The sequence below is a fragment of the Drosophila teissieri genome, chromosome X, assembly GCF_016746235.2.
Source record: "Drosophila teissieri strain GT53w chromosome X, Prin_Dtei_1.1, whole genome shotgun sequence".
Classification (NCBI taxonomy): Eukaryota; Metazoa; Arthropoda; class Insecta; order Diptera; family Drosophilidae; genus Drosophila; species Drosophila teissieri.
In genome coordinates, this window is record NC_053034.1 from 6,256,822 (window position 1) to 6,272,814 (window position 15,993).

Genomic DNA, 15,993 nt, shown 5'->3' on the forward strand with positions numbered 1-15,993 from the left:
TCTTCCAGCAGAATGTCCGTCTATTTATGCATTTAGTTTGCCCAAAAAGCCCAAAAAGCCGAAGGAGTGTAATGAACCAAGAAGGAAATTCGGCTGGGCAGCTGAAGTTGAAGCTTAATGTAGCAAAATATCAACCCAAACCGAAGGCACACAATAAAAATTACCTGAATAAACAATGATTTCAGCTGACTCAGAAACAATGCAGAAAGACAGTAAGACAGCGAGACACTGAGAAACAATCAAAGGAACAGGATCAAGCGAAATAATAAATAAACCATTGCAATCGATCAGCAAAGAGGCTGGGATTAGACTAAAGCAGAAATAAAAAGCCAAGATGCCACGTTGAACATTCAAGCATTAAGCCAAAAACTTATCAATTTATCTACCAATCGAGGCAATTTGAGTGGCACAACGCAACAGGAATCGCTACTTGTCGCGGGACATAAAGTCCCAGGGAATGCAGACGATGCCGTCGGTGGGCACTGACCAATAGTTGGTGATGTGCAGACTGAGACCGCGACAGGATTTGATGCCACTCTGAAGCAAGTGCCGTATGGCCACGACCATTTTGTCCGGCGTCACGGAGTCGTCCTTGCTGAGTCGCTGCAGGCCCAGCTCCTCCTGGCACTGTCGCCACAGTTGCCGCTCCACCTGGATGTCCCGGCGATAGCGACTGAACCGCCCACTGGCCACGTCCAGGTTGCGGCATATGAACTCCACCAGATCGGGTCCGGAGCAGGAGGCGGGCGCCAAGAAGAGACCGGTTTGGCTGACCTTCGGTGCATCGCTGTCCGGCACAATGGCCAGCTGATGGTCCTGCAGCGATGGCGGCAGCTCCTGGACACTCTCCTCCAGCTTCAGGTGCTCGCTGACCGCCCGGATGACGCGCCTCAAACTGCCCGCATAGGCACGCGCCTCACAGCCCGGACAGTCCGGCACCCGACGCCTCTCTATCCGGATGCCCAGCAGCACGGCGGACAGGGCCTTCTCGTACAGCGGCACCAGACGCAGTTGCTCCTCGTGCAGGCGCATCTCGGCGAGGAAGGCCAGCCATCCCGAGGGCGAGTCCCCCGAGAAGAGCATCACATCGCCCTCCAAGCTAATGCCAGTGTACGGTGCAAAGACCACGAACCGGTTACGCAGCGCTCCCAGCTGTCCGGTGACCTTGCTGGCCTTGGGATCCTCGGCCAAGCCCTGCAGGGTGGTGAGGCAGTCGTGGTAGCGCTCCATGTTGCAGCCACAATCGTAGCGGGTGCCGCGAATGCCCAGCTGCCGGACCAAGGCGCCTTCAATGGCCTCGATTTTGCTGCGCAGTGTGGTGACTTCCGAGGCCTGGGAACGTGCCAGTGCCTGGCGCATCCACGTTTCCAGGGAGTGCTCCCTTTGGGCATCCCTGAACAGTTCCCTCAGCGCACTCAAGTTCTTTTGCACTGGCGCATGGGGCGGTCGCACCCGCTCCCTCACCGGCTCCTTTCGCAGCACTTTTCCGAGCTCCTTTGCCATCTCCTGACCCTGCGGGGAAATCGATTTGTTTGCCATAAGTTTGCGAAAGCGAAACTACGCCGTGTATGCAATAAGTTTATCGCTTAGAATCACTACCGAACCCAACAAATAGCAAATATTCTGGGATCATTGGCTCGTTACCCGCTTCACTTGTTCCTGCTCCTTGTCCATCGGCAGCAGCTTACAGGAGCTCAGAATCTGCCTAATCACCGCCCTGGGATCCAGCAAGCTCCGGTCCACCTGCACCCTCACCAGTCGACTAACCACCTGGCCGCCGGCCTCCTGCGACCCCGAATCCGAACCCGAACCCGAACCCGAAACCGTGGGAATGTAGAACTCCAGCTGGCCATCGGGCGGAAGACAACTGCCCGTCGCGCCACTCAGGGATTCCAGGTGGGAGCAGAGCAGACGCAGTGACTCCTCGTTGACCCGCTTCTCCGCCGGATTGTGAGCGAGGCTGTCCGTCTGAATGGCCTGGCAGAACGGACGGAGTGCGGTGACCAAATCCGTGCTCAGCAGACGACGACAATAGTCGACGATCCGACGAGGGGCCAGGAAGCGCAGTGTGACCATTTTTTTCAAGTGCTGCCAAGTAGTACGAATTTTGAAAACTAGACAAATTGTGCTATCTCCAGCTGAAGCTGACAAATTTCGCAGTGAACTCCAGACCAGAACCGAAACGCACACGAACCGAAAGAAAATAAATATCACAAAAAGCATATGCTTTTCATTCATATTTACCAACTTTTTGGGCAAGCAAACACCTAGCAGGAAATGCAAAACTCGCCACCTGCATACACAGCAAACCGATGAAGTTTTTCACTGAAAAATTAACTCTAGTTGCCTCAAGTGGTGGCAAAACTGCTGTCCCACAGTTGCCAGTGTGTGTTGAAATAAAAATGAACAAAAATGGGAAAGGAAACATCGAGTCAATCCCAGAGATCCCGCATGAAGCCCTGCCCTCCTCCCTTCCACCCTTCCTGCCTTTCTCCATTCGGAAGCAAATAAAACTTTGGCACACAAAACACGCACATAAAGTGCCGCCGTAAGTTAACCCCATAAAGCTGGTATTTGTTAGGAATAGATGGAAGTACACATCCCTTTGTCATGCATGCTGCTATTTGGCTGGCAGGGATAATCAAGTAATGCATGTATATCCTTTTTTTCGAATTTGGGCAAAACCATCTATCCGAGAGTTAAGTAAAAGTATCTCAGCTCTCCTTAGCAATCGGTTTATATCAGATATAAACTCACAGTGGACGTTCAGCTGGCGTTTACAAACAGCAATTAGCAAACTTTGCCAGAGTTTGGATGTTTCTCAAACATTTCCATTGCGAAACTGTGTGGCATTGAACACTGTATGCAGCACACAGCCAGAAGCCAGAAGCCAGATCAAATTGTTGAAACTTCTGTGGCACGCTTGACTGTAGCTAAAACAGCAGCAATAACCAGCAGACCGCCACTCGCAGCGCAAGTAACAAGGGTTAAATATTGCATCTCCGGCAGCTGTGGAACACGCACTCGCCCCCTCTCTTTCTAGCGCGCTCGGGCCCTCTCCCTCGCACACTGCAGTTGAAAATTACTTTTTGCATGTGCTTTTCGGTTTCTTGTTGCCTTTGGCTTTTCGCTTTTCCCACACGCCACGCCACTCCACTGTTAACCCCAGAGTGGCGATGAGTGCTGAAAATTATTATTTAAAACATGCATACATATGTATGTATGTACATATATACGAGTACATGCTGGCTACTGAACATGGAACTGTGTGTTTTTTTCAGTGTAATAGCGTACCGCTCTCAGCTGTTGAACCGCGCAGTCAAAGCGCTACCTTTAAATCATTATCAAGAACCGAGAAGAACCGAAAAGAACCGCCTGCGACCGGTTCGGCGTATCTGTAAGTTTGCCCGTGAAACCGCATTCGCATTCGCATTCGATGGTGGTTCGCTCGTGTTCAGCTCTCTGAACCGCTCCTCTCCGAACCGTTCTTACGCTCTTTCTGGTTCGGAGAATGGCTGGTTTCTAGATCTCTGAACCGCTCCTCTCCGAACCGCTCTTACGCTCTCTGGTTCGGAGAACGGTTTTTTTATTTTGACTGTCGCTGCTTTCTAGCTCTCTGAACCGCTTCTCTCCGAACCGCTTCTCTCTGAACCGCTCCTACGCTCTCTGGATTTTACGTTGACTGTGAGCGGGTTCGAGAATGTGAGTTAGTAACCAGCAGCCGTAACTCGAGTACGGTGCACCCCGGAACCGAGAGCTGAACCGCAGTTGTCCCTAGTCCGGAACCATGTCGAAGAAGTACACGAATCCGGTGTCCAAGCACTTCATCTACAGCGAGCGGACGCGGAAAAGCACCTGCAAGAGGTGCCACTTCGACATGGCGGGTCGCCACTCCGAGAATCTGATGCGGCACCTGAAACGCAAGCACGAGGATGCCTACGACAGTGTGCTCGACGAGAAACGAGCAATCCGGGCAGCCCTCGCCCAGCAGCAGGCCAACAAAGACGCATCCATCCCCGCGAAGAGAGTACTGGCCTCCAAGTGTCCATATCCAGCGACACGAAAGAAGACTTGCATTTCCAAGGTGCGCACACAAAACCCATTTCGCAATCTTTTCAAACCTAGAGCATCCACTAGCTGAAACTCAAAATATACAGCCCACTAACTGAGTAGAGATTCTCTTGCAGGATGATGCATCCCAGCACAATGCCATGGAAACCAAGGCGTTGGTGGACGATGAGGAGACTGGCAACGGGAGCGGAAACGGAAACAACAAGAGCAACGCCGCAGACAGTCAGTTTGAGAACGTTTTCATTGGCAAATCGGAGATACCCGATGAGGAGTACCAGTGGACAAACTCCGCGGACCTGGCACTGGAGGCAGTCAACGTAACTGTGGCTAAGACCACGAATACTACTGCTACCACAGAATCCAATGCCAAGTCCACAGCTCGAGCGCCAGCTGTTGCTGCTCCGAGTTCTGCCGGGGACGAGGACTACTTCCTCCGCTATCTCGGCAACAAATTGAGCAAATACTCCGCCCGCACGAGGAACACAGTCCAGTTTCACATTAATCGCATCCTGTTCAAGGCGGACATGGGTCGCTTTGAGGACACGGATTCCCGGACTGGCGATGTCGACTACGACTCCCCGTAGTTCCCGTCCGTAGTCCGGAATTGAAAGCGTCCATGCTCTGTACATATGTTATTTAACGCTTAGGTGTAAATAAATTATCTCACGAGTTGTCACACACACCTAAAAAACCAACAAAACTTTAGGGGTTGCACGTTAAGTCGCGTTAAGGGGTGGCAGGGATTTTTTTTTCACTTTGATTGGTCGTTTGGTAACACCTCGTGGTTTCAATTATCATAATTCAAATCACATCAACTTTTAATGAAGTGATTGCCGCTCGCTTGTTCAAGATGAGCACCGTGCTGTAGATTTACCCCCAAAGTTTGAACTTCCTCATGTTTTATTGAAGGCATTTCATTGCTCATAAGCATGTCCTCATTCGTGCTCCACAAATAGCATTCTTCTTTCCATGGGCCATATTTATTGGCCGACACAATACACAATAAAAGGCATTAAAGTGTCCACAAATCAGGTCACTTACCCCCATCAGTTAGCCCGCCATCAGCTTCCCACATCGGTTGGCTTTGGGGCAAATCAGATCCTTGGCCCCTCGATTTTGGTTTTCTGGATGGAAGGGTGGGGGGTCGGAGCTGTCGGGCAGTTCAGTAGCCGCACAGGGTCAACAGCTTCGAAATCCCCGATTGGGTAGAAGTGGGTAAGAAGTGGGCAAGAAAGTCGGTAAAAAGTGGGCAAGAAAGTGGGCGAAAAGTGGGTAAAAAGTGGGCGGAAAGTGGGCAAGAAAGTGTAAGAAAGTGTAAAAAAGTGCGTAGTGCTGGGATTTTCGCAGAGGCACTCTGGTGAAAAGTTTCGTCACTCGTTCGTAGCTCATTTTCCACGAGACGAGAGCAAATGCTGCAGAGTTGCGCTTGTGTTCGTGCTCTTTGAGGCAACGGAAAGAGCAGCAAATGGCAAAGGGCTCTTCGCTGTGTGCGTTTGTATCTGTGTGCGCTTGTATCTGTTTGCGCCGGCTGACCGGCTTTGTTTGTATCTCTCTTCCTGCAGAAACTGAAACTTGGAAACGAGACCTGCAACGTCTGTTCCATGCCCTCCGCCCTCCTCCCCCTGACACGGGGCACCCTTCATCCGTCGTCTGTGTATGTGTCTGTGTCTGTGCCTGTGCCTGTGTCTGTGTGTGTGTCTGTGTCGTCTGTTCGTATAGGGGCGCCCTGTGTACTTGTAAACCTCCCCCACCTACTCTACTCCACCTCCACCACCTACCGATTATGTATCGCTTCAACCCCCGTCGCCCTTGTCTCCCCCGTCTCCACCGAACCTCCGGGCAATTCGATTTATGTGCAGGCTATGCGTTCAGCGTCCTTTTGGCTCGCTATTAAAGGTTCATTACTAAATACCAACGAACTTCTGTAATTCGATGAACCATCTGCCACTAGACTGGCTCTGGAAATACTGAGATACTCACTGAGCGGTCGCGATTGGGCCAATGAAGGATCTTGATGTGTGCCAAGTAGGCAAATGGGTTGGTTTTTAAACGCTTGTTTTAAATGCCCCTTAAATGCCCCTTGAATGTCCTTTAAATGGGCTCTAAATATGTTTCGAAAATGCTTTAAATCTGCTTTAAATCTGCGTTAAATCTACTTTAAATCTGCTTTAAATCTACTTTAATCTGCTGGAAAAGTGCCTTAAATGTGCTTTTAGATGTGCCTTAATGTATTGAATCTGCCACCAACACCCGCTTGTGATCTTTAGCCGGAAAACAATTAGTTTCCATCAAATATTAACCATTCTGCAAGTAAGTCCCGCCAAAAGGAAAAGGAAGTGCCGAAAGTTGCGAAGAAAGCGACTTGCCATGGGGGAAAGTTCAAAGTTTGCGTTACGGCTATGAAATTGCGTGAAGTTTGGTCGCCAAACTCGAATGCCACTCAATTATGTTTAACTTACTGGAGATTTCAGTTAGGGAAAGTGCGAGACAAGAACATCACAAAGGTGAGATGGATGAGAACAGGGTCCTGAGCATAGTTCCCTCGAATCTCTGTGCCGCACACCTGCCTTTTCCGAAACGTAACCATTTTCCATTCCATTCCCTTTACTGGTTTCTCTCCCTTTCCACACACACACACGCACACACACTCAGTTTCTCAGATGTAGAATCAGCAGCTATAGATCCGAAAGTATACCTCTGATTACATTGGGAGTTGGGCTCAGGAATTAATTACATACAGAGGACATCGCAAGCAGATCCTTTTCAAGCGCAATTGAAATGTGTTTTTGCCTTTGCCGCATGTGGGCGTGCCACCGATAAGGCGCTCGTTTTCAGGACTCCAGGGAAAAGTTTGGGTCTCGTCGTCGCATGAATGATGATGATGCCCGTATGACGATAAGGAAATGGCAAGAACCACGAGAGGCACGAGAGAGAGGCACCCGAGTCCAAAGGGACCAAGGAGTCCAGTATTGGGTTAGCCATATGGTGGAACTTCGATTTCCACATCCTTGCAACACTTGGAACACTGGGACACTGGGACACTTTTACACTTGGCAGTGTCCCATTTCGCTGCTGGCTAAGAAGCCATTTGACTCGTTGATTTAGTCGGGGCTAACATTGCAAATAATTTTATTAGCCAAATGGTCAACGCGGATTGGGTTACCAAAGAAAGCATTACCAATTAGAGGCTGCCTGCCATTGTGCCCTTCGCAGCTCCACTTTCCTAGGTTTTCCTCTCTCTTTTTCGTTCACCCCACCAGCAGAAGGGGGTGGAGCAACCAAACACCCAAAACACCCGCCAGGTTCCAAACGCCGAGTACCAGCAAATCGACATCCGCATCCTCATCCTCAAGAGATGTGCATGTGTCTTTTCCCCAACCGCCAGACGGATAAGTAAACAAATTCAGCTTTATCTTCAATAGGAAACAAGGAAAACAGAGTTCCCCGTTGAGGTTCGCCTTTGATATTTAACAATCTTTGAACAGCTGAAAGATGAGAACAAAAACACCAACCTCGCAATGCATACACACTCACACACACACACACACACGCGCACACATGCCGTGTCGTGTGTGTAATGTTGGCAGACTGAGGCCAACAACAAGTTGCCAAGGGAGTTGCCACCAAAATCTTTCGTTCGCACGTTCAAGGCAGCAAAAACCCAAACCCAAAAGCAACAGCCACATCAAGAGGCGCAACAAGAAGGCAACAAGAAGGCGAGGAATGGCCATAAAGCCAGCCAAGCCTCACTGTACTCCACAGCCCAAAGGACTTGGCGTTGAGCAAGAAAACCCAACGAAATGGCACTAGGGAGCAAGTGAAGGCGACTCAGTAGACACCAAAAACGGAATACATTCACCCGAATCGGTAACATCCTGGCGGAGAAGTACTCATACATACACATACGTACTTGCGTGACAGGGCTAATCGCAATAATCCTTTGGTTTTAGCCAAGATAACGAGATAAAGCTAGCTGCTCGCCATTTTCCCTTATCGCGCTGATTGATTCCATGGCGACCCCGCCCACTTGCTTGGGCGCCATGCAAACCAGGAGCACCACCCATAAAACATAAAACCTACAAGCTGGATGGAAAATCGGGATGTTATGGGATGGTTTGGAATGGTATGGTATGGTATGGTTTGGGATGGTTGGGTGTGCTACCTCCAGCACCACGCTTCCCTGTAACTCGTCGCCTTACTTTTCATCGTGTTGCAAATGAAATAGATGAAAATCAATTTGACGTGTCTTGAATTCTGTTTTTTTGGGTTTAAAGAACTCGTTTTACAAAAGATAAAAAGGCCGGCGGCACAGCAGCGAAAAAGGGAAGGAAGCGTTGCGAGGGGACACAAATGGAAATAAACTCGAAATGTGGGAAATGTGTACACAGAGCCAAATAATTTCACCGAGTTTAAAGGGATTTCCGTGTGATATACCTGCCATCCATTTGTCCATCCATCCGGATGCATCCCCCAGGTGAAGGCAATCTATCCCCAAGCTACTGACTCGCTTTCTCAGCAATGGGAGTTTTCAGTAGGTTATCAGTGGGTTTTCAGTAGGTTTAAAGTTGGTTATCAGTAGGTTTTCAGTTGGTTTTCAGTAGATGTTCAGTTGGTTATCAGTAGGTTTTCTGTGGTTTTACAGTAAGTTTTCAGTTGATTTTCAGTTGGTTTTTGCTGTGTAGATGCGGGCAACCAGGCGATACAGAAGTGAAGTGTGGAGAGAGCAGAGAAAACTCGAAGAACGCGCAGTTCACAATTCTTGTAAAACAAACACCCGTAAATACAACAATGCGCCAACAATATCGAGTGTGGAACACGAGTACGAGGAGAACTCATTGAATTTGTCGCTCCCATCATCATTTAAGGGTGGCAATAATTACATCAATCTTTTTACCATTTCAATTTGAAAACAAATCGAGCCACTCGAGACCAACAACAACAACAACAAGAGCCACAAGAGCAAGAACACAGCTCGACCTCCCAGGGGAAAATCGAAAAAAGAAAAAAGCGAACAGCGAACAGCAAAAAGAAAAAGAAAAGCCAACTGAAGCGAACGGAACGAGGAAAGAAATGGGGCGTGGAGTGCAGGAAGGTCCCGTGGAATAAATACACATTTAAGATTAAGATTGGTCGGATTCACTGTGGATTGTCGGACTCCACGAACAATGACACATGCACTCGGGATCTAGATCACCAAATTTGCATGCGCATGTCCCCAAAAAAAAACCGGGGTTATTCATAAGCCCCATGCCTTTGACCCCTGTCCAAAAAGGGGAAGAAGTTACTACCGAATAGCTGCCATCAATGATTCAATCAACTCGCCAAGGAATCTGGCACAAATGCATTGCAAAGCGTGGAATCTATTTCAAGTTCATCGACTTCTGGGCTGGTGGCTGGTGTGTGACATCCAAACCTCCAAAATATTATATAAATAATATGGAAATATTTCGAAAAAGCAGCTACGAATGTACAGTGTGTGTGCATGCACATACGCAACCCCATAAAGTGACAGCTTCAACAGGAGCTGTTTTGCATGGCAAATGTTCAAGGGTGTTTCCACAATCGACAATCCCGAGGGACTTGTGCTTCAGAAATGGGCGTTAGAACTGGTTATAATTTGGTTTAATGAACGTATTAAGGAATTAGAAGCGGCTAGGCGCTACAATCAAGGATCCCTGGAGAGTATTTGGCAACTTCAGTGCTGTCCAGTGAACCGTGTAAGCCTGGTCGATTGAAAATGAAAACCGAGTATCACTTGGCTAGCAAATTCATTGGCCCATCATCAACTACTAACTGCACTGCTAACTGCAGACAAAGTGCATTCATTCGGAGCTCCATTTATCCATTTATACAAATCCTAATCGCATTTCCGGGATCGGGATCGATTCGAAATCGTTTATCGATGACACAAATGGTGGCCTAATCAAATCAATTTGCCGCCTAACCCATATTCCCATATTCGGGCATTCGGAATCTACCATCTACCATCTACCATGTAGCATGTAGCATCTAGCATCTGAGCTCATCTCCTAGCGCGCCTAAGGGAGTTTTCCTGTTTTTCCTCCACTTTTCCGCTGGCTCACACGCACACAGAAACACACATGCAGGCACACGAGTATGTGCGAGTTTTCTGACGACAATGCCCCTCGAAGGTAATGGAAACGACGCGACGGGAGACGTCAACAGAAACGATGACGTCCACCGCCACCGCCACTCCGCCTGTCAGTCAAAATGGGAAAATCCGGGCACAGGGGGTGGGAAAACATGGCCGAGGAGGAAGACTCCTTATGCAGTCAGTCACAAACAACAGCCACCGAAACCTCATCATAATCATCACCGCCGTCGCCATCGCCATCGTCGTTGCCCTGAAAAATACAAAAAAATACAAAAAAACACAACAAGTCGGAGTCGGAGTGGAGGAAAGAAGTGCGGATAGAAGCTGTTCGGTATTTGGGCACCTGGACCTCTGGAGATTACCATGTATGAGGCGCAAGATAAATACAATTTGCCGAGTGACTTCCGAGCCCGGCCACGTGTCCAAAGTTTGCTCTATTCCAAATTATTCCAAATTATTCCAAATTTCAAACCTTTCAAACATTTCAACATTTCCACATTTCAACAATTCAACAAAAACCACCCCAAGTTACTACAAAATTGGAAGACAATGTTCAATTTATTCAAACTGTTACTCGAATATGTATGAACATGCATATGTATGTATGTAGATGCCCACTGCTTAATGGCAAACAAAAAAGATTGCGAAATAATAATACAATTATTCTGCCCGAATTAATTATTCATTGTTATTATGGCTAAGCAACTTATGCACCCCTGCAACAAGGCCTTCACCCGTAATGATTAAGCCGTTAACCATATTTGGGTGCCCATGATCTATAAGATACACATGGGGTGGAAATTATTGTCGCTAGATTTGTATCACCTTTCACCACCGGCAATCAATTGAAATTGTTAACTTTGCTTGCAGTTGGCCTTACTTAGTAATCATAATCATAGTTCCAATAGCTCTAATAGTTCCAATAACTCCAATAGCTATAATAGTTCCAATAGCTCTAATAGTTTAAGGCTAAAAAAAGGGTGAATCTGTTATGGAACCAAACTCAATTTGGCAGCATGGCGTCGCAAAAAGTTAACGCTTTGGCTACCAGCTACTATTAGATCAATTAAGACTTTCAACCCAACAACAAGAGCATGGAGAACGGATAGTATGGATGCGATATGGATGCGATATGAAACATGGGGTATACGAGTATGTGCGTGCATATACACACATACATACATAGGTCGGAACCCGTACAACGGGACGCACTTAAACTAATTAAGCCCCCGATTGCCGGGCAACCAGAAAGAGTGTGGCAGAGTGTAGAAGTACGGCGCGTAATGGTAGAGAAAAGCCCCGTAAACGATTTTGCGGGCTGCTGCATTAAAATCCATCAACGAAACGACAATGGGCGTATTGAACAGCGTCATCGCAATATCCCCCTCCCCTCCCCTCCCCCCTCTTCACGTTTCTTCCGTCGCCTGCTCAGCGGGGGTCGACTGCATTCGAAGCAGCAGGAAAAAGCCCGTATGGTCGCGTGGTATCGACTAGCAGATACCGCTTGCATACCCTATCGTAACTCGGGTATGACTGGAGCGACTTGGAAAAAAGTTGGTATCCAGATAGATGTTAACAAATCAAATTGAATTTTATGGTTTCTGTGCACTTTGTAGTTTGCTATATTTCCCATGCCTCTTGATATGCCCTCTTTTGTTGTTTGTGTGCGGGGTAGAGAAGAGAGGGTTTGTTTGCCGACCAAGTGGATTTGTCCACGCCGCTTGGTGAACTTTTCCGGGATGAAGTGTCTGCCGGAGACGGGGATTCTGTTTGGTGGACGGCTGCTTTTCGGTGGGTGGCAGATGTGGTGGGAGGTGGTAAGTGGATGTGGTCCAATTCGACTTGATGATGCGTTGGAGTGCGAAGAATCAACACATACTCCACCGGGCTCTCCACCAGCTGCGACGCAATTAGTTTCTGGTCAAGGGCCCCCAAAAAGATGGTACGCAATTTTCGGAAGGGAAATGGATGCAGCGACGAAATGGATAAAGGACTCGGGCAAAACCACAGTTTCAGAGATTGAGGAAGCTGAACATTCAAACACACACACACACACACACATCGCCCTGAGGTTTTGTGATTTCATGGGAAAATGAGGCCAGGCGATATAAAAACCACCGAGTTAAGACATTTCTTGATTTCCAATTAACAAATCACACAGGGAAAATGATTTCATCAACGGCGATTAAAATCAAAAAGCGTTTTTCACATTAATTGCTTTTCGACAAGCGAAGAAGGAAGAGAGGGGGGGTGGAGGCAAACAGCGGGAGAACAGAGCAACCCCCCAATGACATTTCTCTGTTTTTTTTTCCTGCCTGTGTAGCACTGTAGCACAACAGCAGCTGTATTCATTTTGAACAGCTGATGGGCATACCAAATTTATGATGACGTCGAGCAAACACTCAAATCTCGCAGACGAAGAGCGCAATCTTTGTACAAAGAGAGGCGGAGCGCTCTCTTTTATCGCTCACCGTCTCTCTCTCTCTCTCTCTCTGTTTGGTTTTGAATCGAGGGGATCGAACTTCCGGGTGAGCGGGACAGAGCGATTTGGGGGGAGACGCTACACGATCACGATCTTGACAAGTAACAGTTGTTCTCGTTCTCGACGGCCTCCCCTTTTCTTTTCGTTTCTTTACTTTTCTCTGCTCTGCTCTGCGTCTCTTCTCTTGTGTTTTTGTGCCCCCCGCTTTGTCATGTTGCGTTTTTGTCTTGCACTGATAACAGCTGACAATTCGGTGTGTGTATGTGTGTGCGTGTGCGCGTGTCTACAGTTGCGGCCAAGAAAACATGCATTTTAAATCGCCGTAAATCACTTTGGTCTCGACTGGAGATGATTTGTGGACTTCAGCTTATTCATTTCACCTTTATTGTTAATCAGTTGTGTACTTAAACTTGCCAGTTTAACGATATTCATACATATATTTTTTGTTTGAGTGATGCCACTGCATCTGTGTGTGAGGCTACCTGTGATCCCGATTGTGATTGACTCGATAAACAGCTGCGCACATGTGAGATGCAGGACGACGATGGAGGAGCAGGGAGCAAGGAGCAGGGAGGGGAAAAGCAACAGCAGGCGAGAGGTCAATGCCAACGGAGCCTGGAGATCTTCCCTTTCCCAGAATGACAGTCCCTTAACCTTTAATGAATGTATGTATGTCCATACATGTCCATACATACATACATACATATGTATGCATACATACACGTGCTAACCCATTGAAGTCCATGCATACATAGTATATACTATGTATGTACATACAAGCAAGCGCGAATTCTGCAGGAAAGTAGGTTGGCATTAGGCCAAAAGGCTAAGCGCAATCAAAGACGCTATCTCTGGCAATATGGGGTAATTTCATTTCTTATCTATGCAGTTTGGCAAACACTTTCCTTAACGGATTCCCAGAAGTAGTGCATCGACCACGTAAAAAGCTATGTACATATGCACGCTTGCTTATACGTTCGATAAACAGCATGACTAACAATTTACATACATTTGTGGGCATAAATTGACTCCCAAAGGCATTCAAAGGGAAATTGAAATTGAAAACAAGAAAACAAGTTCTCGTTGACTTACCAACCTAAAACTCGAGCATATCGCCATTAAACGATTTTGCCACTTCCTGAACAACAAACCCCCGATAGAGAACGATGAAAAGGAAACCCTCTTTCGGCATAATCCCTGCTTAATTGCTGCCCGCTTTTGAGACGTGGCCAGTGACAACCCTGCCAAAAGCAACAAACCGACACGCAAAAACGCAAAAACGCACTGTGTGCGCTACACTGGGAGAAATGCGTCGCCCCAACTGCTGATACTCCGCAGTGCCACTGCAGGTCTGCCCAAGCTTACATACTATGTATGTGCATAAGTATGTAAGTATGTTTGTATGACATTTTTTTTCGGCGTGTAGTTAAGCCCCGCGCCCCGCACCCCTTCACCCCTTACCCCAACCATTCAGGACACCCTGGCCCCTGCTTTGTTTGCAGCGCCTAGTGCCTTTGCCGTTGCCGTTGCCTTTGCCTTTGGCCCTTTATTTTATTGCCTCTCGTCGTGGCTGCCAAACACGGATACACACAGCGGATAGAAGGCGTGCGAGGGAGACGGCTAGAGCCGTGCAGAAAGAGATAGAGCGAACCGGGCACCGGGCACCGGGCGTAGAGATACAGAAAACGTTGATTATTAATTATGAGACGCTCTATGGCCGATAACTGCGGTGGGCTAGTTCACCAGTCACCAGTCACCAGTTGGCGAAAATCTCGAAAATGTGTGCCTGCAAACTGGTTACAAATGGCTTTTCACAAGCCAATGGAGCACCCCGCTACCCCGCTACCCCCCTTCACCCGCTACCCCCCTTCACCCGCTCCCCTGGCTCCAGCGGCTCGTTCACTTGCGCATTTCGAGAAACGATGGCCCATCAATGTCACTATGTGCACAGTTCGGAGTGTAGGAGTTCGTCTTCCCTGGCTGCCAATGAGGACTTCCATCTGCATTGATAAGAGGCTCCAGTGGACACAGTGGCTCCAGTGGCTCCAGCGGCTCCAGCGACACGTGGAACAAAAGTGGGGGGAGGAGCACCTCGAGAACCCAAGATTTATTCGGCATTCGATTTAACATTCATTCATCGGTATTCATTTGACGCCGCCAGTGGGAAGGAAGCCCTAGAAAGTTGAACTCTATTTTTTTTTTGGAGGGTGGTGTTGGTAATGATGGGCGAGGGGCAAGGGCCGGCGGGAGGGGAGGGGAGCTGGCCAACCCCACCTGACCGTTTCTTGCGGATCTGGTGGATGTGGTAACTCAGTGCAGAGTAACTCAATACCAAGCACAACAATTTCCAAAACGAAGCGAGCGGAGAAACGAGCGTGCAAAATCCATTTAAGTTGTACAACTTCAGTTTTCCGTGGGACAGACGTCAGCGAGGGGCGGCGAGGGGGAGCGACAAGGGCGGCAGTGAGAGCGAGAGGAAGATGGAGTGGGAGAGGGAGAAGGAGAAGGCGAATGAGATGGAGAAGGGGAGGGGGCTGCCCGTACTCATTGCACTTCTCCGGCAACGAGGAAACACACAAAACAAAGCCAAACAAACAAAAGCATAGACAGCAAACACAAAACGCCAGCAAAGACACAAAGGCAAAAAGACAAAAAAACAAAAAGACAAAAAGGCAGAAAGAGCAAAGACAGAGGAACGACGCCAAACTCAAGCAACATTTGATTGTCGGCCATGCACAGCAAACCAGTATAATTGCACAAACACACACACACACACAACTGATGTACGCACACACCGTCGCAATCGCACACTGTTGGGCTCACACAGACACACACACACACACACACACACAAGTGCGGCCAACGTTTTAGGTGTTTGTTGCAAATGCAGTGCCTTTGGGAGCCAAGTGTTGTATGGCAGAATCTGGAATAGATCGCTGCCTAAGGACATTGGGCCAAAACACAGGCAGTCAGTCTATGGCAACAGCGACCAATCTTTCGGATATTTACTTTTGACTTTGGCCCCAGTTTTTGTTGTACATAGTACAAGTATGTATTATTAAGTCGAGCAATCCTGGCACATCCTTGCCAACCCAATGACTTTCTTGGCAGCTGGCTAATAGTGTGGCCCATGCTGTTGCTTTAGATTTTCGTACATATTCATATTCATATTTCGAGTGAAGGGCGCTGCGCTCTCTTTTTTTCGCCAGCTCAGTTTTTATTTTTTCCTTCTTGGACAGCCAAATTAACAAACAAAAAAGTAATAATCAAATGGGAAACCAACGACAAAAAAAACGACTCTTTTCGCTGGCTTTGTTTTATTTTG

At 48.0% G+C, this 15,993-nt stretch overlaps 2 protein-coding genes across 2 annotated transcripts; one reads left to right on the top strand and one right to left on the bottom strand.

The window, feature by feature from the left end:
• Positions 1 to 342: 342 nt before the first annotated feature.
• LOC122624382 (T-cell activation inhibitor, mitochondrial) lies at positions 343 to 2,164 on the bottom strand. Its single transcript, XM_043803892.1, has 2 exons — positions 1,645 to 2,164; positions 343 to 1,512 (listed from the first exon to the last, which is right to left on the bottom strand). The coding sequence occupies exons 1-2, from the start codon at positions 2,074 to 2,076 to the stop codon at positions 427 to 429; spliced, it is 1,518 nt and encodes a 505-aa protein (XP_043659827.1). The 5' UTR covers positions 2,077 to 2,164; the 3' UTR covers positions 343 to 426.
• Positions 2,165 to 3,760: 1,596 nt separating this feature from the next.
• Positions 3,761 to 4,655, top strand: LOC122624753. Its single transcript, XM_043804439.1, has 2 exons — positions 3,761 to 4,084; positions 4,188 to 4,655. Exons 1-2 carry the CDS (start codon positions 3,788 to 3,790, stop codon positions 4,653 to 4,655), a joined length of 765 nt encoding a protein of 254 aa, XP_043660374.1. The 5' UTR covers positions 3,761 to 3,787.
• Positions 4,656 to 15,993: the final 11,338 nt, after the last annotated feature.